This window comes from Candida pseudojiufengensis (assembly GCF_024610245.1).
Source record: "Candida pseudojiufengensis strain CBS 10847 chromosome Unknown scaffold8, whole genome shotgun sequence".
Lineage (NCBI taxonomy): Eukaryota > Fungi > Ascomycota > Pichiomycetes > Serinales > Debaryomycetaceae > Lodderomyces > Lodderomyces pseudojiufengensis.
This window is the reverse complement of record NW_026261526.1, coordinates 1-26,375: the sequence shown is the minus strand read 5'-3', so window position 1 is coordinate 26,375 and position 26,375 is coordinate 1. Positions and strand designations below refer to the sequence as shown.

The 26,375-nt window shown below is 29.6% G+C and overlaps 11 protein-coding genes across 11 annotated transcripts; 8 read left to right on the top strand and 3 right to left on the bottom strand. All coding sequences in view use genetic code 12, as the record gives it.

Moving 5' to 3' along the window:
* Window positions 1-264: 264 nt before the first annotated feature.
* Window positions 265-1,011, top strand: CCS1 (copper chaperone; the record flags this gene model as incomplete). Its single annotated transcript, XM_051756238.1, has 1 exon — window positions 265-1,011. One exon carries the CDS (start codon window positions 265-267, stop codon window positions 1,009-1,011), a length of 747 nt encoding a protein of 248 aa, XP_051615320.1.
* A 263-nt stretch (window positions 1,012-1,274) lies between these two features.
* On the top strand, window positions 1,275-3,737 carry SOG2 (Sog2p; the record flags this gene model as incomplete). The annotated part of the gene is made up of 1 exon (XM_051756237.1): window positions 1,275-3,737. One exon carries the CDS (start codon window positions 1,275-1,277, stop codon window positions 3,735-3,737), a length of 2,463 nt encoding a protein of 820 aa, XP_051615319.1.
* Window positions 3,738-3,867: 130 nt separating this feature from the next.
* On the bottom strand, window positions 3,868-4,797 carry KGF55_001639 (uncharacterized protein; the record flags this gene model as incomplete). The annotated part of the gene is made up of 1 exon (XM_051756236.1): window positions 3,868-4,797. The coding sequence occupies one exon, from the start codon at window positions 4,795-4,797 to the stop codon at window positions 3,868-3,870; it is 930 nt and encodes a 309-aa protein (XP_051615318.1).
* Window positions 4,798-5,792: 995 nt separating this feature from the next.
* KGF55_001638 (uncharacterized protein) lies at window positions 5,793-7,334 on the top strand (the record flags this gene model as incomplete). The annotated part of the gene is made up of 1 exon (XM_051756235.1): window positions 5,793-7,334. One exon carries the CDS (start codon window positions 5,793-5,795, stop codon window positions 7,332-7,334), a length of 1,542 nt encoding a protein of 513 aa, XP_051615317.1.
* A 103-nt stretch (window positions 7,335-7,437) lies between these two features.
* Window positions 7,438-8,340, bottom strand: YMC1 (organic acid transporter; the record flags this gene model as incomplete). Its single annotated transcript, XM_051756234.1, has 1 exon — window positions 7,438-8,340. The coding sequence occupies one exon, from the start codon at window positions 8,338-8,340 to the stop codon at window positions 7,438-7,440; it is 903 nt and encodes a 300-aa protein (XP_051615316.1).
* Window positions 8,341-9,093: 753 nt separating this feature from the next.
* ZCF23 (Zcf23p) lies at window positions 9,094-10,995 on the top strand (the record flags this gene model as incomplete). Its single annotated transcript, XM_051756232.1, has 1 exon — window positions 9,094-10,995. One exon carries the CDS (start codon window positions 9,094-9,096, stop codon window positions 10,993-10,995), a length of 1,902 nt encoding a protein of 633 aa, XP_051615315.1.
* Window positions 10,996-12,226: 1,231 nt separating this feature from the next.
* On the top strand, window positions 12,227-15,322 carry RIA1 (GTPase; the record flags this gene model as incomplete). The annotated part of the gene is made up of 1 exon (XM_051756231.1): window positions 12,227-15,322. The coding sequence occupies one exon, from the start codon at window positions 12,227-12,229 to the stop codon at window positions 15,320-15,322; it is 3,096 nt and encodes a 1,031-aa protein (XP_051615314.1).
* A 276-nt stretch (window positions 15,323-15,598) lies between these two features.
* On the top strand, window positions 15,599-17,290 carry KGF55_001634 (uncharacterized protein; the record flags this gene model as incomplete). The annotated part of the gene is made up of 1 exon (XM_051756230.1): window positions 15,599-17,290. One exon carries the CDS (start codon window positions 15,599-15,601, stop codon window positions 17,288-17,290), a length of 1,692 nt encoding a protein of 563 aa, XP_051615313.1.
* Window positions 17,291-17,553: 263 nt separating this feature from the next.
* On the bottom strand, window positions 17,554-19,011 carry CAT1 (catalase A; the record flags this gene model as incomplete). The annotated part of the gene is made up of 1 exon (XM_051756229.1): window positions 17,554-19,011. The coding sequence occupies one exon, from the start codon at window positions 19,009-19,011 to the stop codon at window positions 17,554-17,556; it is 1,458 nt and encodes a 485-aa protein (XP_051615312.1).
* Window positions 19,012-20,861: 1,850 nt separating this feature from the next.
* KGF55_001632 (uncharacterized protein) lies at window positions 20,862-23,408 on the top strand (the record flags this gene model as incomplete). The annotated part of the gene is made up of 1 exon (XM_051756228.1): window positions 20,862-23,408. One exon carries the CDS (start codon window positions 20,862-20,864, stop codon window positions 23,406-23,408), a length of 2,547 nt encoding a protein of 848 aa, XP_051615311.1.
* A 32-nt stretch (window positions 23,409-23,440) lies between these two features.
* KGF55_001631 (reverse transcriptase family protein) lies at window positions 23,441-26,375 on the top strand (the record flags this gene model as incomplete). Its single annotated transcript, XM_051756227.1, has 1 exon — window positions 23,441-26,375. A coding segment is annotated over one exon (2,935 nt), but the record flags the coding sequence as incomplete, so codon positions are not given.

The window sequence follows — 26,375 nt, the reverse complement described above, 5'->3', positions numbered from 1 at the left end:
TTTCCTTTATTCTTCCATTCTCTACAAGAATATACCGACGAATTAGTGGTAAAATACAATTGGAGTATCTGCTAAATAGTTGTCTATAAATTACTATAAATTCTAATCGTAACTGTATTGTGACTTAAAAATATAAATCAAATGTTTATTGGTTTTGTATTACTAATTGAAATTTATTTTTATATATATCCACAGAAATTTCCAAACTATTCCTTTCCTTAATAACATACAAATCATCACTCACCTACTACTATTCCTTTGACAATGACAGCAAGTCCATTTGAAATAGTATTTGCAGTTCCAATGGAATGTAAATCATGTGTAGAATCAGTAGCAAATGCATTAAAACCTTTAGAAGGTATTCAAAAATTTGATATAAATTTAAATTCAAATTTAGTTACAACAGAAGGTTCCTTACCACCAAGTGAAATTGTAAAAGCTATACAATCAACTGGAAGAGATGCAATTATAAGAGGTACGGGAAAACCAAATTCTGCAGGAGTTTGTATATTAGAATCATTTGATCCAAAAGATATAAAACAACCAGTAAAAGGTTTAGCAAGAATTGTTCAAGTTTCACCAAATGATGCATTTATAGACTTAACAATTAATGGATTACCTAAAGGTATATATTATCCATCAATTCGAACTTCTGGAAATTTATCAAAAGGAGCATTATCAACAGGTGCATTATTTTATAAATTAGATTCAATAAATGTAGATAAACCATCAAATTCATCAACTATTATAGATTCTTTAGGTGCAGCAAATTCTTCTCAAGATTCATATTCTGGTCAATCTTATTTATATGCAAAATTAAATGTTAGTGATCTAATTGGTAGAAGTATTATATTATCAAAATTTTCAAATGAAATTAGTCCTGATTCATTATGTGGTGTTATAGCTAGATCAGCTGGTGCTTGGGAAAATGATAAACAAGTTTGTTCATGTAGTGGTAAAACTGTTTGGCAAGAAAGATCTGAAGCTAAAAATAAAGGTATAACTGTATAAATTTTAGAATAAAATAAGAATTAAGAAGTTCAAATTCCACTGGCTTAACTACTCTTCGTACTGTGCAATGTGGTCTCACCTAGTGAAGCTTCTCTTTGATTGCTTGATCAACATTGGGAGAACATAAGCACTCATCTTGTAAGTTTTTCTTTTTTTGTATTATCTTACATTATAAGTTGAAGTACCATTAAAGCGGTAGTACAAAAATTAATAGTAAACTTGATTTAATTTCTAACTTAAGTTTCAGACATTCAACCAAACAAATGAACAAAGCATATGTCATATCACTACTAAAGGATCAAAATGAATCAATAGTACATAAGCGAATACTCAAATTGACAGGACTCTCTATAAAACCATATGATTTATTCGAATATATAAATGAATATTTACAATCTTTTGAACCTCAACTAATTATAGAGAAATTATCATTACCATCAAACAACCTAAATGAAATACCGTCTAATTTTACAAAGATACTGAAGAATTTGAAATATTTGGACTTACATAATAATCAAATTTCATTTTTAAGTCATGATTTTATAAATAATTTACCAAATTTGGAAGCCTTGGACTTATCATCAAATAAATTGTCCTACTTACCAAGTAATATCTCATCACTACATCATTTAAAGGTTCTATCTATAAAAGACAATGAATTTGAATATATTACTCCGGAATTAGGAGAGTTAAAAAGTCTAAATTTGATTGAGTTATCAAATAATCCATTAATCTTGCCATCAATAGAATTAATTTCGAATTTACAATCTCAAGCATCCAATATTGAATGGGTGAGTGAATTAAAACACTACCTCATATCAAATCAAACAATCTTGCATCAAAAGATAGTAGAATTAAAAGAAGATAATCAATTTCAGACATTAGATCAATGGCAAAGTAGTGCTAACAATTCCATGCATATCACACCTCCAAGTATGAGAAGATCACATAGCATTAGCGAGCCAGGTAAATCTAAAATATCTACAAAAGCTTCCAAAAGAATGGGACTAATCATTAAAAAGACAGATGAAAATGGATCTAGTACAGAAGATTTGAATTCATCAACAATTCATTCATTTTCAAGAAGTTTCAATCAAGAAGATTTACCTCATTCTGCTTCAGCGGTTGAAACAACTTTTCAAATTTCAAGTCCACCTCCGCAACCTTTACATACGAACTTAACTGCTCCCAACTCAGCTTCAAATTCACCATCAACAACTCTCAATAAACCAACTTTAAGATCAAGATCAAATACAATGAAAGAAATTGATCAGATTTTAGAGAAAAATGATAACGTAGATACTGAGCATAAATCAAGTGCTTATTTTAAAAGATTATCGGTGTTGCAAGAACAGCCTTCGGATGAGGTTGAAAGTAATGTTTCAATTTCAAGACCTACTACTAGACAGACATTGGATCCGAATTTCAAACAAACTCAACAAGCAACATCTTCAGCCATAGCATCATCAACTCATCCATCATCTTCCTCAAATATACCAATCTCCACAGACGGCTCACCTAATAGAGTCTCACAACCTACAAAGAAACATACAAATGCTGTAATCATCAAAGTATCTAGAAAAGTTTTATTTTCATTTAGTGAATTACATTCATCAATTAGAAGATTTACAGCATTTTGTACCGATAAGAAAGTCACTATGAAAATGGTATCCTATTTATATGGAACAAAATCAAATATAGATAATCTTGTTGAGAATCTAGAAATAGTAGAAGAAAATGGAGGTAATACAGAACAAATTGCACAATCATTACAAACATGTATGATGTCATTTAAATCAATTATGAATTTGTTACATCAAAATATAAATAAATTTGTTTCCAAAATAGATGTTTGTTTTATAAGAATGTTATATTTATCAATTTTTGGATCAATTAGTGAATTACAAAATGCTTACAATTTACTTACGGTTAAAACATCCCCTGTGAAATCTTCAACCAATGAATTGAAACAAAAATTGAGTATTAATACAAATGTTGGATCTTCTTTCAATGAAGTAGACGAAAAATTATACGCAACAATTGAAGCCGCTATTTCGAATGCTCAATCTATATTTACAGATCTTAATAAAAATGTAAATAGAGGGGCTACTGCACATTCCGCTTCTGTACTGCCTAGTGTGACAGCTAAGATTAAAGATTTGTCAAATAATTGTGGACTGTCACTAGATATAATCAAGAGATTGAGTACAAGACTTATAACTATTAGAAATAATCCATCACAAACAACCAAAAAATTATTTGCTGAAGATATAAATCAATTTTTGAAGTCTATTGTACAAATCTTAGCTGCAGTGAAGGGAATTGTTGTGGATATACCCATACTTGATGATGTAAGAGCTTCTATGTCTAGTATTACAAAGACAGCTAAAGAAGTTACTTATATGCTAGAGATATCCTCATATAAGTCATTACTAGCTGAGTCTTCAAGTAGTTCCACATCAAATCAACCACCAAATTTTACACCATTATCAGCACATGCCCCCGCCTTACCATCTACTGCAACATTTAATAATGGGCCGGTTCCCATAAGAAATCCAATGATGCCTACAACTAATGCATCTACTACAAATATACAAGAACAAGAGACAACTTTACAATCAAATGGTCCATTAACTGCTCCTCCACAATCTTCAGGTCAAATATTTGCTAAAAATGGAATGAATCCATTCGATAAATTGATTATGACTAAGAGTGATGAACTATAGGTATATAACATGAATATGACGAATAATATTAAAATTTACTCTATGTACTATAAATCATTCTTTCCATAGTACTATAAGCCAAAACCGTTAAATAATATATTGTTGTACATCATCAAACATTTTTATTTCATTATTCCATGGTTGGTCTAACATCCGAACTTATCTGATTGGCAAAAAATTCCAAGTCTGGCATTGAAAAAGATTCTTGCAGATCATTAAATTCCAATTTTTCCTTGTATAGTTTTGCAATTAACATAAGATACTCTTTTTTTGTGACAGTATCATCTTCAAGACTTTGGTAAAGTTCGAAGTGTATGGCTCCAAGTTCAGACAAAAATTGATATAATGGATTATCACTTTCAATTAATTTTAACCAAAAATCGAATACTTCATTGAACGTTCTTGGTATTTTCATAAATTCTATTCTTGAATCAAAAAATAACTCAATATTTTCTGCGATGGTGAATATTGGATTTTCATCAAGATACTTGATGAACTCTTCTAATGAAGCATCATACCCAATTTTTATACTAAATATCTTGTACAAGTTATTTTCATCACCTTGTTCTCTTAAATGTTGTAAGAATGCATTTTTAATTTGATTTTTTATTTTATTAATTTCAGTTATATCAATACCATAATTATAATCAATTGGTCCATCATTCATCAAATTGTTATAGTGAATTAATAAAGTATTGACATATTCTTTCCATTCCTCAATATCTCCATCTTTTGGCAAATTGACATTAAAATATATTTTTCTAATGTCTTCTTTCATTGTATCAAAAGTGTGAATTAATTTGCTTGTATTATTCAAGTCTTTGAGGAAACTATTTGAAACCAGTTGGCCGATATCATTAATCTTATCCAATTCTGCATGATTATTATCCGGGTCTTCATCAACTGAATTGAAACTTGAATTAGCAGTTCTACTAGAATTTTCTTGTACAGCTTCTTCCAATAATTTTTGTAATTTTTTATGAATTAAATTTGGAGACAAGTTTTCTTGTTCACCAACTTCCAATAGTTCTTTTATACTTTGAATTAAATTTGAAGACATAATTGATTATGAAATTAAGATTTGTAGTATGTGAAATGAAATGATAAATTGAATGATTGAGTCTTAGTTAACAATTTGTAGTGAATTGAATTAAAAGTAAATAAATTAAAAAATTATTTAATATAAATGTCAAAAGATAATATGAATATATTCAAAACGTAGGGAATATTGGCTCTTATTTATAATTTTTGAATCAATGGCAAAAACTTTAATTTCTTGGGAATTATTAAAAATTTGTATCACATATGTTTCATATATGTTATACATCAAATTAAAGCATTTAAAATTAATAAAATTGAAGGATTATAATTGAAAATGAAGCTTGATATATTTACTGTCCAATATCAGGTCCAAATAACCTTTATATATCAAAATTGTCGTGCTTGTTGATTTTTTACTCCTAAAATTTGACTTATAGTGTATAATTTTAATTTGTATGAGTAACGTACGTTATCAAGACAAAAAAATTGTGGATCATTCTAAATCATTGTGTTGTTGAAATCATTTGTGGTTATGTTGATGATCGCAACGATATCAATAGATTGTTTTCATGACGATAATTAGTGTTTATCAAAAATTTATATACACATATCATAAGTATAACTTGTTCCTTCATGGTGATACTCGTAACTTTTTGGGTCGTGGAGTAACCATTGATAAACTTTTGAACGCTAAACTTCTTAAAGTTTTATTATGGAAATAATATGGTAAAAAAAGTATCATAAACATATATAAAACACATATAAAAAGCTGAAAATTTGTTAACTTCCGTATGGTTTGTTTAAAATTTATGTAGTATATGTTTAATGTCAATAGCTTTATGAATATTTTTGGATAAACTTCCAACCTGACTGTACCAGATTTGATAAATCTTTCTTTCATAAGCCAACTCACAAGGGGCTACCAAAGTTAACCGATAAAATTTCATATTATCAAACGTCAAACAAAGTTCATCTCTAAGTTGCAAAAGTAAATAAACAAACTCAAAAAAATTCATGTCATCAGATGGTCGGGAGACGGTGGACTATAGAACGAGTATCAACTCGTTATATATGTTATTCTGTACATCCCTATTACCTTTAGTTGTGATTGGGATAGCATTTTTTTATTCTGGATTAACTCAAAGAAGATCAGCAATGACTATGTTTGCGATTCCATTATTAATAACTCCTATGATTATCTTGGACTGGTACATATGGGGATATTCATTATGTTACGCTGCTACATCTAATGGATTCATTGGAAGTTTGAAATATGCAGTTTTAAGACAAATTAAAGGTACAATGAAACAAGAATTTACAAATAGAAGAGGAAATGTATTAGTTATAAATCATTTTTTATTTAATATGTTTTTTAAAATTATTTGTGCTGCATTAACTTTTCCTGGTTGTATTGCAGAAAGAGGTAGGATTTTACCCATGTTACTATTTTTATTTATTTGGTCAGTAATCATTTATAATCCGGTAACATATTGGTTTTGGAGTGATAATGGTTGGTTATTGAAGATGGATGTATTAGATTTTGCTGGTGGGAACTGTGTTCATATTGTTTCAGGTTTTACTGCCTTAGCGTATTCTTACATTTTGGGAATAAGAAATCCAAAAATATTATACAATTATCGTAATGCAAATACTGGTCATGTTATGATTGGGACATTTTTAGTGCTATGTGGATGGTGTGGATTTGTTGCAGGTTGTGATTTCAAGTTTTCTTATAATTCGATATTTATTGTATTTAGTACAATACTAGCGGCTAGTACAAGTGCTATAGTGTGGACAGCAATTGATTATTTAATTGGTGGTAAAAAATTTTCAATGATTTCATTTTCGTCAGGTTGTTTGACTGGTTTAGTAGTTTTCACACCAGGTGGTGGATATATTTCATCAGATGACGAATTTTGGAAACCAATTGTATTTGGAGTGATTGGAGCTATTGCTAGTAACTTTGCTACAAGATTAAAATACTATTTTGGAATTGATGATGCCCTAGACATTTTTGCAATACATGGGGTTGCTGGTATAGTTGGTTCATTGTTGACTGGTATTTTTGCTAATAAATTATACAACTCGAAAGGTGGTTGGGTCGTTGGTCATTGGAAACAATTTGGATATCAATTATTAGGTATTGTTGTGACAAGTGCCTATGTGTTCATTTTAACGTGTTTTTTCCTTTATATCATTGATTTCATACCTGGTTGTCATTTAAGAATTGACAAAAATTTCAATAGAAGGGAAAGAGAGAAGAGAAAAGCTAGAAGAGCTAGTGAGGTGGTGGAAACACAACAAGAAAAAGTATCTGATTCACTGGTTGATGACGAAGCAATGGATCCATACGAACAAATGGAGTTACTAGGCTCCGATCATTATGAATTCAACAATGAATATATGATGGATCATATAGAATTCATAAAAGTTCTACTGCCTGAGGATTACGACGAGTCAATTTTGAAAGAAGAAGTAATGCTTCTGCCAATAGAAAACCATTCTGGAAATAGTTTTCAAATACATCACGACAATAATTTAACTAAACGAGATTAGATAGAGTTTATATAAATATATAATGATTTCATGAACGTATGAATTAAATAAATGAATAATTAGTAAATTAAATGTCAAGTCTATAAATTTGTATCTCTATCTCTTATACCTTATTTAAAAGTCTCATTGTTATTTCAAATACTGCAAAAGTTGCACCATTAGCTGGAGCAGCTCTTAGTATCGTTGGTAAAAATCCTTTATAAAAACCTCGTATACCTTGTCTTTGAAAAACATCTCTGATCACACTTAATGTGCTCTTATATTTTGCACCTTTCAAAGCGTCAGTTTGTAATTTTGATTTTATAACATCTACTGGGTATATGGCAATCCACAAAGTGTATCCACTTAATCCTCCGTACAAACATAAAGTTAATGGTTTGATTTGCTCTCTTGTTAATCCAGGATGCCTTTTCAAATCATTAGCAATTAATGCTTCGTATGTGGCAAAGTATATACCTAATCCAATTGATTCTCTTATTAAAGTTGGACCTAAACCTTTATATATTCCTCGTAATCCATCAATTTCATAAATTTTTTTAGCACAATCTAAAGGACCATTAAATAGTTTGTTAGATCCTGTTTGAGTTTGTAATCTTATACGAATGTGTTCAATTGGGGAAGCTAGGAAACCATTAGCAAATCCAGCAACAGCACCACAATTAAAGTATTGTAATAAACTTAATGGTCTACCATGTAATTCTCGATCATAATACCTTTTCATAAATTCATTTACTGAAAATTGAACTGATACACAGGCACCTACACCTATCAATGGTGTCAAAGTTCCTTTGTAAAATCCAGAAAATCCTTCGTTTTTTATTAATTGTTTTATCACATCAAGTGCTCCTGTATATGTACCTTCTGGTGCAGATTGTAATCTTACTTTAACACAATCAAACGGCTGACCAACTAAAACTTGTGCTATACCACCCATTGTCCCAGCGAACAAATCTTTAAGAACTTGGGCATTACTCTCAATTGGAGGCTCCTCCAATTCGATGGCCATTGTATATAGGTGTGGAAAATATAATGGTTGAGATGACTAGTGTTTATAAATCCTAATTGCTTCTACACAAGATCAAGAGTCAAATATAATATTTTGTGTGTAGAATTTTTCACTCGTTTTGTGAAACATCTAGTAATCGATGAAAGCTGTACCAGTACAACTGATTATAGATATTTTACAATTTCAAATCGTTGATTTTAGTGAAATGTTTCTGGAGAAAAGTTTTTGTCAATCGTTTTTGATTTTTACAAAATTCTAATGTTGAATATTTTGTTCACCGGATTTACAACTAATTATGTTAATAATTTGGCTGCGAATGAATTTTGAAACAAAATAACATATTAGTGCAAAACACTCAAATACTAGAAAATTCGAATTTTTTGAAGGGTCTTAAAGCTAGTTTTTTATGATGAGGCGAAGTTACCACGTTATTATTCGCTTTACTTTCAGAGTATGAAACAACATAATTATCAAAGTCAGATTGATGCAAGTATCAAAAAGAGCTACCATGAGAGGTCTCGTAAATTTTTTTTAGTATCAACTAACTTTATTTTTATTTTATTATTTTGATTTTCTCATCAAGTAGACCCTTTTCAAAAAGTACAAACTACCCAACTAAAGTCGATATTATTCATAAAATAGGTTCTTGTAGATAGCATCAAACCTGGCAAATTCAATAGTCAATCAATGTCAACGCTATAATATTACTCATTAGAAAAAGACGTATAGAAAACTTCAAATAATAAATTAAATATGACCAAAAGATTAACCCCACAGGAAAAGTTGAATAGGAAGCCAACGAGCAGAGCTTGCACATTTTGTCATGAAAAACATTTACAATGTTCAAACGAAAGACCCTGTAAGAATTGTGTGAAAAGAAATATTGCTGATACTTGTCGAGATATCGTCAGAAAACGAGTTAAATATTTAACAGGCACTACAAAATCAACTTCAAAGAAGAAGAAAACAGAAACATCGAACGAACCACTGAGTAATTTACAATCATTTAGTAACTCACCAGAGAATGGGATTAAAATAGAAGCACATGAATCATCGAGAGCTTTGATCCCACACATACCTCAACAACAAGCTCAATTTTCACCTGAATTAAATCAACAGCTTTCAAACCAACTACCGCAGGCTGAGTTGATAGAACAAAATATTCCCATGCCATTAAATAATCATCTGAGCATTTTACCGAACCTACAACCTCAGCAACAGCATACTTTTGGATTACCCGTAGAAGATCCAAACGTTAATCAAATTAAAGATATCTTAAATGCACCTTCTTTTGATGCCGCTAATAAAGTCAACTCTTCGAACAAAATAGATTTAAGTCCCTCGAGGATATTAGAAACGGATCTGCTACAATATCACACCAACACAATGTTGAATACTACGACAGATGTGCTAAACAAACTTCTTACCGACTATTATGAAACTGACAGCTTATTGCTGCAACCAACACAGCCAGCAATTCATCAACAACAACCATCTCAAGAAAATCTAGGGACACCTTTAGGTGTGAGCCAGAGTAATAAATTCAATTCAAATTATCTCAATGAGGAATACATGATGTTAGGAGACATTCTACTTCAATCAAAACCAACTTCACCCTCCCCATCAAATACCAGTGCTTCAGAATTCAATGATGCTTTGAATTTCTCAAATATAGATTTTGACAACATCAATCAACCAAAGAAAAAAGTTGTACAAAAGTTGAAAGATTCTCGACCTTTCATTTCACTTGGTTTTCCAAAGGACTCATCATTAAGTTTGAACAATTTGGTGAATATGGCAGACCAAACTGATAACTTATTGGATAATAATGTTACGTCTAGAGGAAATAGCAAACCAGTAAGTTCATCAAATCCGATTATAGATTTCAAAACAAAATACAAGACAGATTATGTTTCACCATTAGCTACACATCAGATCTATCAAACTGTTTTGGATATATATTCCAAAGATGTCATTAATTTTGAATATCCAAATTCTTATCATGCATTGACTCATTTTTTGAAGACAAGATTTCTGGGAAATAATTTATCACCAGAGGAAAAATCTAGAAAGAGACAAAATTTGTTGGTTATTTTAAAATTAATTGCAAGTTATAGACCAACATTTATCAGTGCTCACAAATCATTATTGAAGCCACAAGATTTATTATTTCTTGAAATGAGTTTTCAAAGATGTTTAGTAGATTATGAAAAATTAAGTCAATTGAATTCATCACCAACTATAATTTGGAGAAGAACCGGAGAAATTGTAAGTATAACTGATGATCTTTTAAGTCTTTTAGGATACAAATTGACAGATATATTGTCAAAACGAACTTTCATTATGGAGATTATGTATGATGATGATTCAATTGTAAAATATTTTCAGTTATTTAAATCTGTTGCAGTTGGTAATTTACATTCTAGTATCAGTACAAAAATAAAATTAATAAAGAAAGAATCAAATACAAATAATAACTCAAACAATGAAATTTATGGTTCAAATGGCTCTGCTATCAACAACGTGGGAACTAATAGTTATATTGAATTCTGTTCTGTATGGACTGTGAAAAGAGACTTGTTTGATATCCCAATGTTGATCATTGGTCAATTTTTACCAATCTTACCAGCTGGTGATGGCGTAAGAATGTACTAGTAGGTAAAGCTTTTAAAGTATCTATTTATTAAGGTGCAAATTATTTTAGTTTAAAGCCTTTATTCAACATGACGACCCATTCTACAATATAGCGAAATGAATTATTACACATGTACTAGTTCCATATAAAAGAATACTCAGTATTAATGAAAAGTCTTACTTCGGAAAAACTATAAGTAAATCGGAAGAAAACTCAAAATATTACGATATTTACCGAAGTCTTTAGTCACACTAAAGCCTCGAGTATTAATAAATACACGAAATATTAATAATACAATCCCCCCTAATAATCAAATACTTATGAAATAGGTAAAAAATAAATAGATGTATAAATTTACGAATTGATGATTAAATCATGTTATTGTATGACTATGCAATATTTCTTAAATAATAATTATAAATTGATTAGGCTACAATAATAAGGTGATTTTTAAAAATTCAAATAAAAATTGGTAGCTTTTTTTCTTTTTTGCAGTCACCTGAAACAAGATATGAGGTGATTTAATTTAGGTTGCAAGAAAATATACAATTTTAGCTTGCAGAACAAAAACATATGTTGAGCTATAAAAATTAAAGTACTTGAGGCAGTTTAGTTAAAAAATATATAAGGAGGTCAATAAAACTATGAATATTGTTTCTTTTAAAATTATCAAATATTAATTATTCAACAACTATTCGTTAAAAACTAACTATCTTTAAAGCATAAAACAGTTAAAGTATACAATTATGTCAGCAATAGCTTCAACAATTACACCATTTAGAGCTTTACTAATTGGTGGTGGATGTTATGGTATTTTTACATTCATGATGTTTAAAAATTATTTCAAAAATTCATCAATGAGAAAAATATATACAACAGCTGATTCAAATTATACAAAAGTTCATCCAATGCATTATCCACAATATGAAGGAAATATCATTCAATCTGCTAAATAAGTTTGAGAGAGATAAAAAATTGCTGATTTTCCAAAAACTTTAAATCGCTCCACTTTCCGAGCTTGGTATTACTGGTGTTTCAATTCGATGTACTAAATTATTAGATATAATAAACATTTCTTGATTTTATTTATTAGACTCTTTGTTCTCTGAGACTTTCGTCATTAGTAGATTCGATAAGTTCGATGATCATCAGAATTTTGAGAGCTACCAAGTTTACAAAATGAATTTGTTTATTTACAACTACAGTACATTATGTCATAATTGTAAACCATATACTAATCTGTGATAAACAATGAAAATCTCACCAGAGACTGTCAATAAACTACAATCCGATGCTTCATGTATAAGGAACATCTGTATATTAGCTCATGTTGATCATGGTAAAACATCGCTAAGTGATTCACTTTTAGCAACCAATGGTATAATATCACAAAGAATGGCAGGAAAAGTACGATATTTAGATTCAAGAGAAGATGAACAATTAAGAGGTATTACAATGGAAGCATCTGCAATTTCATTATATTTCAAAACCATGAAGGTTCAAAAAGATGAAGAAAAAGCAGTAATAAAAGAGCATTTAATTAACTTAATAGATTCACCTGGTCACATAGATTTCTCATCAGAAGTCAGCACCTCATCTCGTTTATGTGATGGAGCTATTGTTTTAGTTGATGCTGTTGAGGGTGTATGTTCTCAAACCGTCAATGTCTTGCGTCAATGTTGGATAGATAAATTGAAACCAATCTTAGTCATAAATAAGATTGATAGATTAATCACTGAATGGAAACTAACGCCACTTGAGGCATATCAACATATATCAAGGGTAATAGAGCAAGTTAATTCTGTAATTGGATCTTTCTTTGCAGGAGATAGATTGGAAGATGATTTGATATGGAGAGAAGGAGGAGAAATTGGAGAATTTATAGAAAAAGATGATGAAAATTTATATTTTATGCCCGAAAAGAATAATGTGATATTTGCATCAGCAATAGATGGTTGGGCATTTTCAATTAATACATTTGCTAAAATATATCTGAAAAAATTAGGATTTTCACAACAAGCATTATTGAAAACTCTTTGGGGTGATTTTTATTTGGATATAAAAAATAAAAAGATTTTACCTGGTAAAAAATTAAAAAATGGTAATTCTAAACCTTTGTTTGTGTCATTAATACTAGACCAAATATGGGCCATTTATGAGAATTGTATAATTGATCGAAATCAAGACAAACTTGAAAAAATTATTGAAAAATTAGGAGCAAAGATTTCTCCAAGGGATTTGAGATCTAAAGATTTCAAAAACTTATTAAATCAAATAATGTCACAATGGATACCTTTAAGCCATGCAATACTAGGTGCTGTCATTGATTATTTACCAAGTCCGATTGTTGCGCAATCAGAAAGAATAGATAAGATCTTAAATGAAACTATATATAGCGTTGTGAAATCGGAACAGGATAAGAGTAAACTAATAGACCCAAGTTTTGTGAAAGCAATGCAAGATTGTGATAGTTCAAATGCTGATACTCATACTATGGCTTATGTCTCTAAACTTATATCTGTGCCAAATGAGGAATTACCCACTGAAACAGCTTTAGGAAGTGAAATTTCTGCTGAGGAATTAAAAGAAAGAGCTAGGATAGCTAGGGAATTAGCTAAAAAGGCATCGGAAGCAGCAGCAAAAGCACAAGAATCTAAAGCGAATGAAGATGAATTCGTTATAAAACCTAAGAAGGATCCATTTGAGTGGGAATTTGAGGAAGAAGATTTTGAAGAAGAACAGGAAGATGAGGAACCAGAAGAAACGGAATTTGAAACATTAGTTGGTTTTACAAGAATTTATTCAGGAACTTTATCGAAAGGACAGAAATTAACCATTGTTGGACCAAAATATGATCCATCATTACCAAGAGATCATGAAAAAAACATAAATCAAATTTCTAATGAAATTGAAATCAAAGATCTTTTTTTAATAATGGGAAGAGAATTTGTTAAAATGGAAAAAGTACCAGCTGGAAATATATGTGGTGTTGTTGGTTTAGATCAAGTAGTTTTGAAAAACGCTACAATTTGTTCCCCAATAGCCGAAGACAAACCATATGTTAATCTTGCATCAACCTCGACTTTAATACACAACAAACCAATCATGAAAATAGCAGTTGAGCCCACGAATCCAATGAAATTGGCAAAATTAGAAAGAGGATTAGATTTGTTAGCTAAAGCTGATCCAGTTTTGGAATGGTATATTGATGATGAATCTGGAGAATTGATTGTTTGTGTTGCAGGAGAATTACATTTAGAAAGGTGTTTAAAAGATTTGGAAGAAAGATTTGCAAGGGGTTGTGAAGTTACAGTAAAAGAACCGGTGATTCCGTTTAGAGAAAGTTTAGCTGACGATAAGATAAATCAGGATATGTTGGCTGTGATTGAAGAAAGTGATGAAGAGGAAGATGTTGACATCTTGGATTTGGATGTGGATGTTCGTCCTTTGCCTACTGAGATCACCAAATTCTTAGTAGACAATGATCTTGTAATAAATGAAATCGTAAAGAACAATGATGAAGAAGTAAAAAAAGAGTTCATTGAAAAATTCCAAACTGTCATTAGCGAGGAGAAGCAATTCTTTGGTTTTGCTGATGCCAAAGAGTTGATTGATAATATAGTTGCTTTTGGACCAAAAAGAGTAGGTCCTAACTTACTTATTGATAAAACTAACAAACTCAAACACATTTTTAGCAAATCTCAATCAGTTGAAAAATTTGAATATGAAAACAACATTTTAAATGGTACACAATTAGCATTAAATGAGGGTCCATTAGCATCTGAACCATTACATGGTATTGCCATAATAATCAAAAAAATCGATAAAAATGATCTTGGAGAAGATAAACTTATAAGTCCTGGTAAAATTATAACTCAAACTAAAAATTTAATCCATAAACAATTTTTAATCAAATCACCAAGATTACTATTAGCTATGTATACATGTGAAATTCAAGCAGCATCAGATGTACTTGGAAAAGTTTACGCTGTAGTACAAAAAAGAGAAGGTTCAATAATATCTGAAGAAATGAAAGAAGGTACTCCATTTTTCACTATTGTTGCAAGATTACCAGTTATTCAAGCTTTTGGATTTAGTGAAGATATTAGAAAAAAGACATCAGGTGCAGCAAGTCCTCAATTAATATTTGATGGATTTGATATTTTAGATATAGATCCATTTTGGGTACCTCATACAGAAGAAGAATTAGAAGAATTAGGTGAATTTGCAGAAAGAGAAAATGTAGCAAGAAGGTATATGAATAATATAAGAAGAAGAAAAGGATTATTTATTGACGAAAAAGTTGTAAATAAAGCTGAAAAGCAAAGAACTTTGAAAAAGGATTAGTTTGTGTAGAATTTAATGCATCATATATTTCATATTTGATTTAATGTAAGTAAGGTACTCTCTATACTTTTCGAAATCAAGAAGAGATTGTGTTAATTAATAGATCAAAAAAAAATAAAAAAAAAAAAAATAGAATCGAATTCTACTTACCATATCAATTTAATTAAAACTTACAAGAAAACAATCAGCGGGGCATTAAAAACTTGTTGAACGCATTTGATATTTAATAATTCTTAATGACTTACATATAGCATTTACATATTTTCAAATTAAATAATGTCAAAATCACTACCGATCAAAGGTAAAGAACAAATAAAATCTAAATCATCTACTACAACTCAAATCAATAATGTTGTTACAAATGGGAAATTGGAGAATAAAAGTACCCCAAAAACTTCAATTAGCAACGTAATAAAGTCTGAACATCCATCAATAAAGTCAACTAATGGGAATCTACCTCAAAAATCTAAAATTACATCATTTACGTCATCATCGAAAAAACCATCTTCAAATCCAGGACCAGAAGAATTATTTGAATTATTATCTAAAAATTATGAAAATTGGCTGCAAGCAATGACGAAACAGTTTGAAGATGAAGAAAATTTTTCACCATTTCCTAATGAAAATGATTCAAATACCTCGAATAAAGATAAAATGAATCCAATTTTTAATTATAGTTTATTGGAAGCTTTAGAAACTGCATCTAATGAAATTGGTGAAAATTTAAAAGATATATCTAATGATAAAGTACTTCATGATTATGTAGTGACATCTTCATTTAAGTCCTCCAATACTAATGGAAGTACTTCTACGAATAATGGATCAATTGCAAATAGACCTATAAAACATCCGAAAAGAAGAATACTACATCCATCTCATTCCTTATTAAATGAAAAAGAAATTGTATTCTTAAGGGATAAAATTACTCAAATTATAAAAGAAAGAGAAGAAGATAATTTACCTCAAGGATTTACATTGTACGATACAAAAGATGAAAAAGGACTTAATGATGATGATGAAATAGATGATAATGAAAGAGCAGAATTTTGTTCATGTTGTGATCATTCGGAATATGATTATGATGAAGAAGATGATGATGATTATAATAATCAAAATGATTATGATTTAAATGATTTTAATGATAATAATGATAAACGAACCCATTTTAATTCACATCGTACTCATTCAATAGAAATAGAATTAAATACAGCACCAGATTGTGATATACATGGTTCAAATGGTTGTGATTGTCCAATCTTTGAATCATCAAATAATAATGAATTAGAAAGAAGAATAAGAAGGAAAAGAAACTATATGGGATCACCAAGTGATAATGATTATGATAGTAATGAAGGACCTTCATGTGAATTTACTTTTGAATATGATCATAATGGACAATTGATTCCAACATATAGTAATATTGAAGAAAAATTAAGATTAATGAAATTAGAAACCTCGATGAAAAGTAATAGTAAACAAAGTATTAAAAATAATAAACTGACTAGCATAAAGACTAATAAAACTGTAAAACCAAAGCCACTAATAAAACAAGACATCAAACTAAAGCAAAATCAAAATCAAAACGCTGATGTAAAGACAAGCTCAAACTCAAACTCAAATACTAAGCCAACTCAGTCTAAGCAATCACAACAACCCAAACAATCACAACAACAAACAAAGACACAAGTACAATCAAAACCTAAAACAAAACCTAAAAAATCCAAATCTAAATCACCTTCAACAACAACCTCCTCAACAATTCCACAAATAAATCCATTAAATGATTTAAAAAAATTACAAAAATTAAATTTATCAAATGATATATTAAAAAAATATAGATTAAGAAATTTACAATCTACAACTCCAAAAAATTTTTATGGTTTAATACCAAATGATAAATGTTGTTTATTATGTCAATATGAAGCTATATTTGGTTGTAAACCTAAATATATATATAGTAAAAAGTAGTATTAAAAGCGGTTTGTTTGGGAATAAATTAGTGTAAATTCTTCGTTCTCTTGTTGTATGTGAACTAGTTAACGATGGCTCGTGCAAACCAACCAAGTTCAAAGATGTAATTACTAGTGGACAAAAATATAAAATAAAGAATAACGACGTAATCAAACTTTTCAATAATAAATATAAGATATATTTTAGAAAACTATATAGATTGAGTAGAAAAAAATATAAACTAACCTTTGAAATTATTTAATTAATCTCTAAAATTCAATTTATTTTCTTGGACTTAATTCTAATACTTCTTTTTTAATCCAACTTGATAATTCTGGTGAAACTTTATAAAAGTATTCAAAAACTTTATCTTGAATTCTATGATCTGCACCAGCAACATGAACAGCAACATTATGAGCTAAATGTTCTTGTTGATTTGGATATCTTGCTAAAGTTTTCCATAAAGCAGTAGCTTGAGTCCATTCAGCATCAGTAGCTTTCCAATGGAAAGGACAAGCAGCACCTTCCCAAACTTCTTGATCTTCTTGTAATGAATGAGATTTAAAATTAATTGGTTCATCAGAAGCTAAATAATTTGGTGTTGAACCTAAATTACCATTTACACACATAGCACCATCTCTAACATGAGGATTGAAAACAGTACCAGTAACTGGACAATTAACTGGAATTTGATAATAATTTGGTCCTAATCTATATCTTTGAGTATCAGTATAAGAAAATAATCTTGATTGTAAAACAGGATCAGCAGATGGTTCCATATAAGGAACAGTATGAGCTGGTGAAAAAGCAGCTTGTTCAACTTCAGCAAAATAATTTTTTGGATTTTCATTTAAAGTTAATTTACCAAATCTTCTTAATGGATAATCTTTATGAGGCCAAACTTTAGTTAAATCAAATACTGAAAATGGAGCATCTTTAGCTTGTTGTTCATTCATTGTTTGAACATATAAAGTCCAAGAAGGATAATTACCAGAAGCAATATTTTTAAATAAATCTTCTTGAGCATAATCAGGATTAGAACCAGCTAATTGACCAGCTTCTTCATTAGTTAAAGTTTTAATACCTTGATCTGAAATCATATGAACTTGAACATATAACCATTCACCTTTTTTATTTTGCCATTTATAAGTATGACCAGAATAACCATTCATTTCTCTATAAGAAGCAGGAGTACCTCTATCTGAAAATAAAATACAAACTTGATGAACAGATTCAGGATTTGAAGTTAAATAATCCCAAAACATATTTGGATCTTTTAAATGAGTTTCTGGATTTCTTTTTTGAGTATGAATAAAATGTGGGAATTTTGAAGGATCTCTTATAAAAAATACAGGAGTATTATTATAAACAAAATCTAAATTACCTTCTTCAGTATAAAATTTAGTTGAAAAACCTCTTGGATCTCTTGCAGTATCTGCAGAACCTGATTCTCCACCAACTGTTGAAAATCTTGTAAAAGTTCTTGTTTTTTTACCAACAGTATCTAAAAATGCAGAACCAACAATATCAGTAATATCATCAGTAACTTCAAAAACACCAAAAGCACCTGAACCTTTAGCATGAACAACCCTTTCTGGAATTCTTTCTCTATCAAAATGTGATAAAGAATCATATAAATTAAAATCTTGAATTAATAAAGGACCATGTTTACCAATTCTTTGAGTTGCAAATGGTTCTGGAATTGGATTACCATTTGAATTAGTAAAAGTTGGAGCCATCTTTGTATAACTTTTTAATTTATTTAATTGGTGGTGGATTTGATTAAAAATAAAAGTAATATAATAGGATGAAAAATAAAATGAAAAATTATTGAAACAAGAAGTAAGGGATATAAATTTATATTTATATAATAATGAATATTGTAGTGGTAAGTTTTTTTAATTAGTGGGGAAAAAAAATATTTAATTTTTAAATTTTGTTGATTATCAATCAATAATTAAAGTCCAGAACTATAAACTAATAAAAGTAAAACAATACTTAATTAGGGCGAAGACAAAGAATTATTACTGTGGTATTAGACGGATAAAAGTTTTAATTCTACTTACTATGCCAATGTGAGACAACTATTTAATTATGGTCCTCTTTACAGTTGCTATTAAAATTAGTTGTTTTAAAATATTAATAGCAATTACTAATATGATTTTATTTAAATATTATTGGTAAGTTTAAATTACATTTTAACCTGATTAACATGGTTTATACTTTAAGATATATATGTTTTATATTATCATCATTTTTGACTTACTTTTGGTTTGTCTTCCATCTGTTTACAATCCCTTTAATTCTTAACCCTTAATTATCTAAACTTCTTTAATTATATATTACATCTTACTTTAATCTTATTGGCTGATTTAAATCTGGGGTAATTAAACGTAATAATAATAATATTTACCTCGGGTTAAAGCTAAATTTGAAATCTTCTGATTAAGTAAATTATATAACGTGTTTTGTATTATTTGTATTGTTTATAATAAATTAAGGTTTGTCATAAAAACTAATTTTGTGCCACCGTTTTTACTCGAGTCAAATTATTTAGACACATCACACAATAATTTTTATGCGTTTAAAAATATTCAAGCGGCGCTACTAAAGTATGTTCTTTTATTACAAAATACCACGAGGTAAGTTATGTAAAAGAAGACCCCTAACGGACTTGAACTATAATAATACCATCAATCATTTGCTATAGCAATTCATTAATGTCTCATTCTTTTATGGCAAGTATAAATTTGCTGGCTTTTTTTTTAACTTCTCTTTTCCAAATTATGAAACAAACTTTAAACTTTAAAAAATTGCATTTGTGTAATACATGTTTTAGATAAAACCCGATATCGCCATTTTTTGATCTTATATAAACTTTATAGAAACATTAACAAAACTCTTCGTTGAAACAAATGATTTTCAAACAACGAATATATGAATTACTCAATCTCATGAATCTTTAAAGGGCTTTTACTAATGGGTGGAGTCAATCTTAAATGCAAAATCAATGATCAAATGAGAGGAATCAATTTCAATTGAATGAGATGTCGTTACATCCGTACAACCATATTAAAATAAAAAGTAAACGTATTCATGAAGGTGTTACAGTTTGACACTTTTGATATGAATAAAACATTTATTCATCTCTTCAACCTTGGAGCGTTAATGATGATACCCAGTGACAAACACTAAACTTCGTTTTACCACCTTTGTTTGTCCATCGTTATTTCAAAATAATTCTTTTGAATCATTAATCTCTTGTAAGAATTTTTAAACAGTTTTACTACAAAATTTTTATAAATTAAAATCTATTTTTCAATCTATACTACTCAAATTAAATAGAACTGTGTGTGAATTGATTAAAACCTGAAAACAAAATGGTTTTGATTTATAGAGACAATAAAATGTTACCTTTTATCAATTATTTCATCATAATTCAAAATACCTAAAATTATAATTTATATTTTCCCCTTACATTGGCCACATCTAGTAAACTGTAGGTAAGATCAAAGTATCTATCATAGACTACTTAATTTTAAAATAAATCAGACTGAAAATCATTTTAAAAGTCTCATCTTAACCAACCATGTCACACTCAAGTGCTAGTCATGGTGTTCTTCATGATAATCCAATTTCTCCAGCAATTCCACGTAAACCAAAATCTCCAGATAAAGACTTGAATCAAACATTTGATCAAAACCTTATCAACTCAACTGAAATCGATGGGCTCAACTCAAACTCAACAACTACAAATCAATTTTCACCGGAAGAAAATGCAAAAGCTACAGCAGAAGAAACAGAAAATGATGAGGTAGATATGGACTCATCTCAAGTTTCACAAACTCGACAAGAGATGAATATAGCATTGAATCAACCTTCGTTGATTTTTGTTGATGAACAAAACAATTTTTCCACTGGTCAAGACACGACCACCAACAACAATTTTTATACTACTACTATTAAAGAAAATAATCAAAAAACAAAAAAAAATTTATTATTAGAAAATCAAAAAGCACAAAAAAATTTATTATTAGAAAAAGAAAAAATTCAAAAAAAAAATAATACTATTAAGGATAAAACTCCGCTTATGTCCGAAATTTTATCAGGTCCAATAACCGGAAGTTCAAACAAAAACCCAATTATTGGTAAAATCGACTCCAGAAACAACAAATGGTATAATGAATACAAGACATTAGTACAAAAATTGAAACAAGGAGAAAATTTGACAATCGAGGAGGAAAGCACATATCAAACGTTATTAAATATCAATATTTATGTGAATACTATCGGTAAAGAAAAATGGTTATCTATGTTAGGTAGATTAAACAAGCCGAAAGACGATTTTATTCTTGATTGCGTTGAAGAATTAAGCAATAGAATAGATCGGAAATACAATTTAAAATTAGAAGTACAACAGGGTCTTGAATCAATTTCTGGTATTGAATTATATGAGGCTGCTAGAGAATATTTCGAAGAAAATCTTGCAAAACAATTAAAAGTTGAAAAAGAACAATTGAACATAGATCAAATTACCTTTGAGAAGGAAAAGGAATTAAATCAACAAAATACTTTGTCAATAAAAACTGAAATAGATTTAATTACACAAGAAGCTTACAAGACGAATGAATTGACAAAGAAACAAGAAATGACTGAAAAACTGAATAAGTTGAAACAAGATTTGGTAATTCTTTCACAAGAAAAGCAAGATATTATTAGAAAAATCAAAAATTTAATCAAATTACAAGAAGAAATTGAAATTTTTATTGAGTTATCAGACAATAAACTATTTTCAGTAAGTATTTCCTCCAAGGACTTTCTTTATTTGGAATTGAACCACCTGTATAACATGAAGTTAAATTTTATTCAAAAACAACCACTGTTTGATATTGTGGGTTATCTCGAAAACCTTGTGGAAAAATACAATGAAATTCCATATAAAACAGGGATAATTCCAATTAAGCCCATGAAATATGATTCCGATTGTGTCGCGATCTTTGAATTAAAACATAAGGCAACAAATAGAAATCCAGATGGATTATTAGACATCCATTTCAACAAACCTATCTTGTATTCTAAGACAGCTACAGAGAAAATTCAAGTTCAATTGAGAAACTCAACCAACAAAGGTATTAATCAGACTCCAATTGAATATAAAATTCTCAAAAGATCTGAGACTATCTCCCAAAGAAGTCCTTACAGAATAGAATCAGACAACATTGCAAGCTCTTATTATTTGATAGAATTCAAAGGAACTCAAATCCCAAATATCAGAAACCAACTTGATTGGTCAAGTAAATTAACAATAGTTTCTGATTTTAAATTTTGCACATATTGCAAAGCAATTGGTCACGTCATACATTCTTGTGAAAAACGTGGATGTAAAACTTGTCAACTGAAAACACATCTCACGTTTGAACACAACAAACACATACCATCTAAATATTTGAAGGAATCAAATAACTACAAACCGAATGCAACCACAACATTTTCAAATGATAATAAAGATCAAAATTCGGAAAAAGAATGGACACAGATAACTGGAACAAGGAAACATCAACCTCCACAAACAAAAACTTTTGATTTCCAAACCAACTCATTCGAAATATTAAAACACAAAGGTCTGCAAGACACAAATCAAGATGATAGTCTGGAATCCTCTTTTTCAGTAAAATCGTCAATTCAAGAAGGAATCTCACCTAAAAGGGTTGTTAAAACAAGACCATTTCAAAGACCAAATAAAAAGTCCAGACCCATGACCAATCAAGAAATTGATAAATTTTTAGATTCACACATCCAAAAAGTAAATCAAGAGAGAGAAGAATTACAACTTTCTTCCAATATCAATGAAGTAACTAAAACAAAAACAAATTCAGATGGAAACAAGACATTGAATAATAGAACTAACTCAAATATCAGCGTACAAAATCCTGAATTAAATAACACTTCCGCTTCAATACAAAACTCCGACCATTCAAGAGATTCAACCATTTCAAATAACAAAGTTTCAAATATAACAACTGACCAATCCAACAATTTAACTGATTCAAACACAAATGAAGAGGTAACACCACCAGATCCCGGGCGTGTCTCACAAACCCTGTCGAATCTGGTAATCAATAATTTATCATTATGATGAAACCATACTTTTATTATAATAACAAACTCATGACTAACACAACCAATGAGGTTGAACTTCAAACGTCAAACAATACAATTGACATACCACCTTCAATTAAAGACAAACAAAATATTACAAAAATACTCAACTCAATCAATTATCATAAAAATACACTAAGTATAACAACAAAAAATGTTCAAAACAATCTGGAAGCAATCAAGTTGTACAAATTATGTACAGGTTCTGATATAATCTGCCTCCAAGAAACAGTTAATGCAACATTCAAACCCTTAAATCAAGATCAATACACCTGTTACCATAAAACAAACTCCAGAGTAGGGATAGTAATCAACAATACATCCACACCGAAATTTGAAATCATAGATCACATGAATATCCAATCTATTATGACAGGATATCAAGATCGAGTGAGTGATATATTAATTAAAATGATACACAACAAAACATATATTAGAATAATCAACATATACGCTCCATGCAGCAATTTTAGTATTCAACAGAAATTCTGGCAAGAACTAAAACATGCAATGGACTATACGAACAACAACAGCATTACCAATAAAGAAATATCTACGGTTTTAGTTGGGGACTTTAACTGTATCCTAAACAAAATAGATTCAGAAAAGGGAGATGAAATATCTAGGACGGAGAAGAATGCAACTAAAGAACTAAAAGAAATATTAGAGCAAAATGAGTTGAAAGATGTATTCCGTCATATCAAACCAACAACAAAAATATTCACAAATAGAAACATGATAAATAAAAGACGATTAGATAGGTACTATATCAATATCAACTTACTACAACAGATTCTTTGTTATTATCAAAGCAATCATGAAGGTATGAAAAGCACTCATGAAACGTTAACAATAAAGATAATTTTAAATAAAACTCCGTCAATTAAAAAGGGGAAAAGAAGATATGTCTTTAACAGTGAATTACTAGAGCTTTCAAATTTTGAGCCAAAAATTTCATATGAGGATTTATTAAAGCAATTAAAAGAGTTACAGCTATCCCAAAAAAGTATTCTCAATACCACTATACCACAATTCAATCCCAATTCAACAATTTTTAAAGATTTAGCAATTCGATACAAGAAAAGTCGGTTTAATTTGGATAAAACAATTACTGCAATAACAGATGAGAATAAAACTGAAACCGGCACCACCACGCCACAAATTCTTCAAATCGCAACAAAATATTATAAAACATTATATACATCCCAACCAAATCAACTTCTACAACAACAACAGATGAACTACTTAAGTGATTTCCAAAAGTCTATCACGGAAGAAGAAAAATTACAATTAGATAGGCCCCTTGAATTAACAGAATTCACTCAATGTTTGGGCTCATGCTCAAATCAATCCTCACCAGGAAAAGATGGGATCTGCTACAGGACTTTAAAACTCATTTGGAAAGATATTGGACATACAGTAGTTGAGATTGGTAACCGAATGATGCTACAACAAACAGTTCCATCCGAAATCAACAAAGTAATCATCACCCTACTACCAAAAAAGTCACAAAATTCAATCAGATCAATAACGGAATTTCGTCCAATCTCATTGACGAATACAATATTGCGTCTAATATCAGCAGTGGCAAATGCTAGAATTCAACCACTATTATCACAAGTGATCTCACATAATCAGGTGGGCTTCTTAAGAGATAGATTGATGTCAAACAACATTCAAAAAATTAAACATGTATACCAACACATCAATAAGAATCATACCAGTTTGGAAGGACTATTTTTCATGGATTTGGAAAAGGCATTTGATAGGATCGATCACAAATATTTAAGAAACGTAATTAAACAAATTAATATTGGAGAAAAGTTTAGCAACCTTCTCATGGCAATGACTACAAATCAAACAGCCCATTTGGAAATAAACAATGTTTCAGGAGAAGAATTTGAATTTGGTTGTGGTGTCAGACAAGGTCTTCCCATTAGTCCTATTCTTTTTATTATCGCATTAGAACCATTATTACAAAAATTGGAAAACAAGTTGACAGGAATTGAAATGATGGAAGGGATTCATGCTAAAGTGATTGCATACGCTGATGATGTGGCCATATGTATCAAAGGAGATGATGATTCTAAAACACTTTTACATGAAATAGACAGTTTTTGTCAAGTCTCAAACTCTAAATTAAATCCACATAAATCATTGTTATTAACTAAAAATCCAGCTTACAAACTTACAGCCGAGTTCAGAACAGAGAATATATCCACATTCCCTTTCACATATCTCGGTATCCCCTTTAATCACTTCGAATGGAAAGAATTTTTTGATAAAATTACCAAACATCTAAATATAATCATGCTACGACAAACACCCCTCCATTTAAGAGCCACAGGATATAATACATATATCTTTTCAAAACTTTATCATTTGGACATTATGATTCCAATGAAAGAAAAACAAATCAAAGAAATCATGAAAAATATACATCAAAAATTCAAAGGCACAAGAATGGAGACAGTCACATCCTTGAAAAAACAAGGAGGTTATGGTTTATTGGACCTCAATCAGCAGCTTATAGGCTCAAGAGCCAAGATAATATATCAAGTTTTGTTTGAACCATATAATTGGCACAATATTATCTGGCGCAATAAAATACAACAACTAGTAGATGATCATTGGATAAGTAACTATGATGCCCAAAAAGACGAAATAACAACTCCTTATTGGTACGATTTTCTCACCACAGCAGTGGAGAATGATCCAACAACAAACATCAAACAAATCATAAACAAGTCAGACCATTTTGATCATTTTGAAAAGGAATGTTTACATGCTTGGTTTAAAATTACTAAACCATATAGAAAAGGGATTCTCAATAACGTAACAACTAATCTCGAAGAATCAAAATCACGCAAGCGAAATGCAATCACATTCCAACAAATTAACAATCCAACTTTAGAGGATCTCCAAACATACAAACAAAGATCCC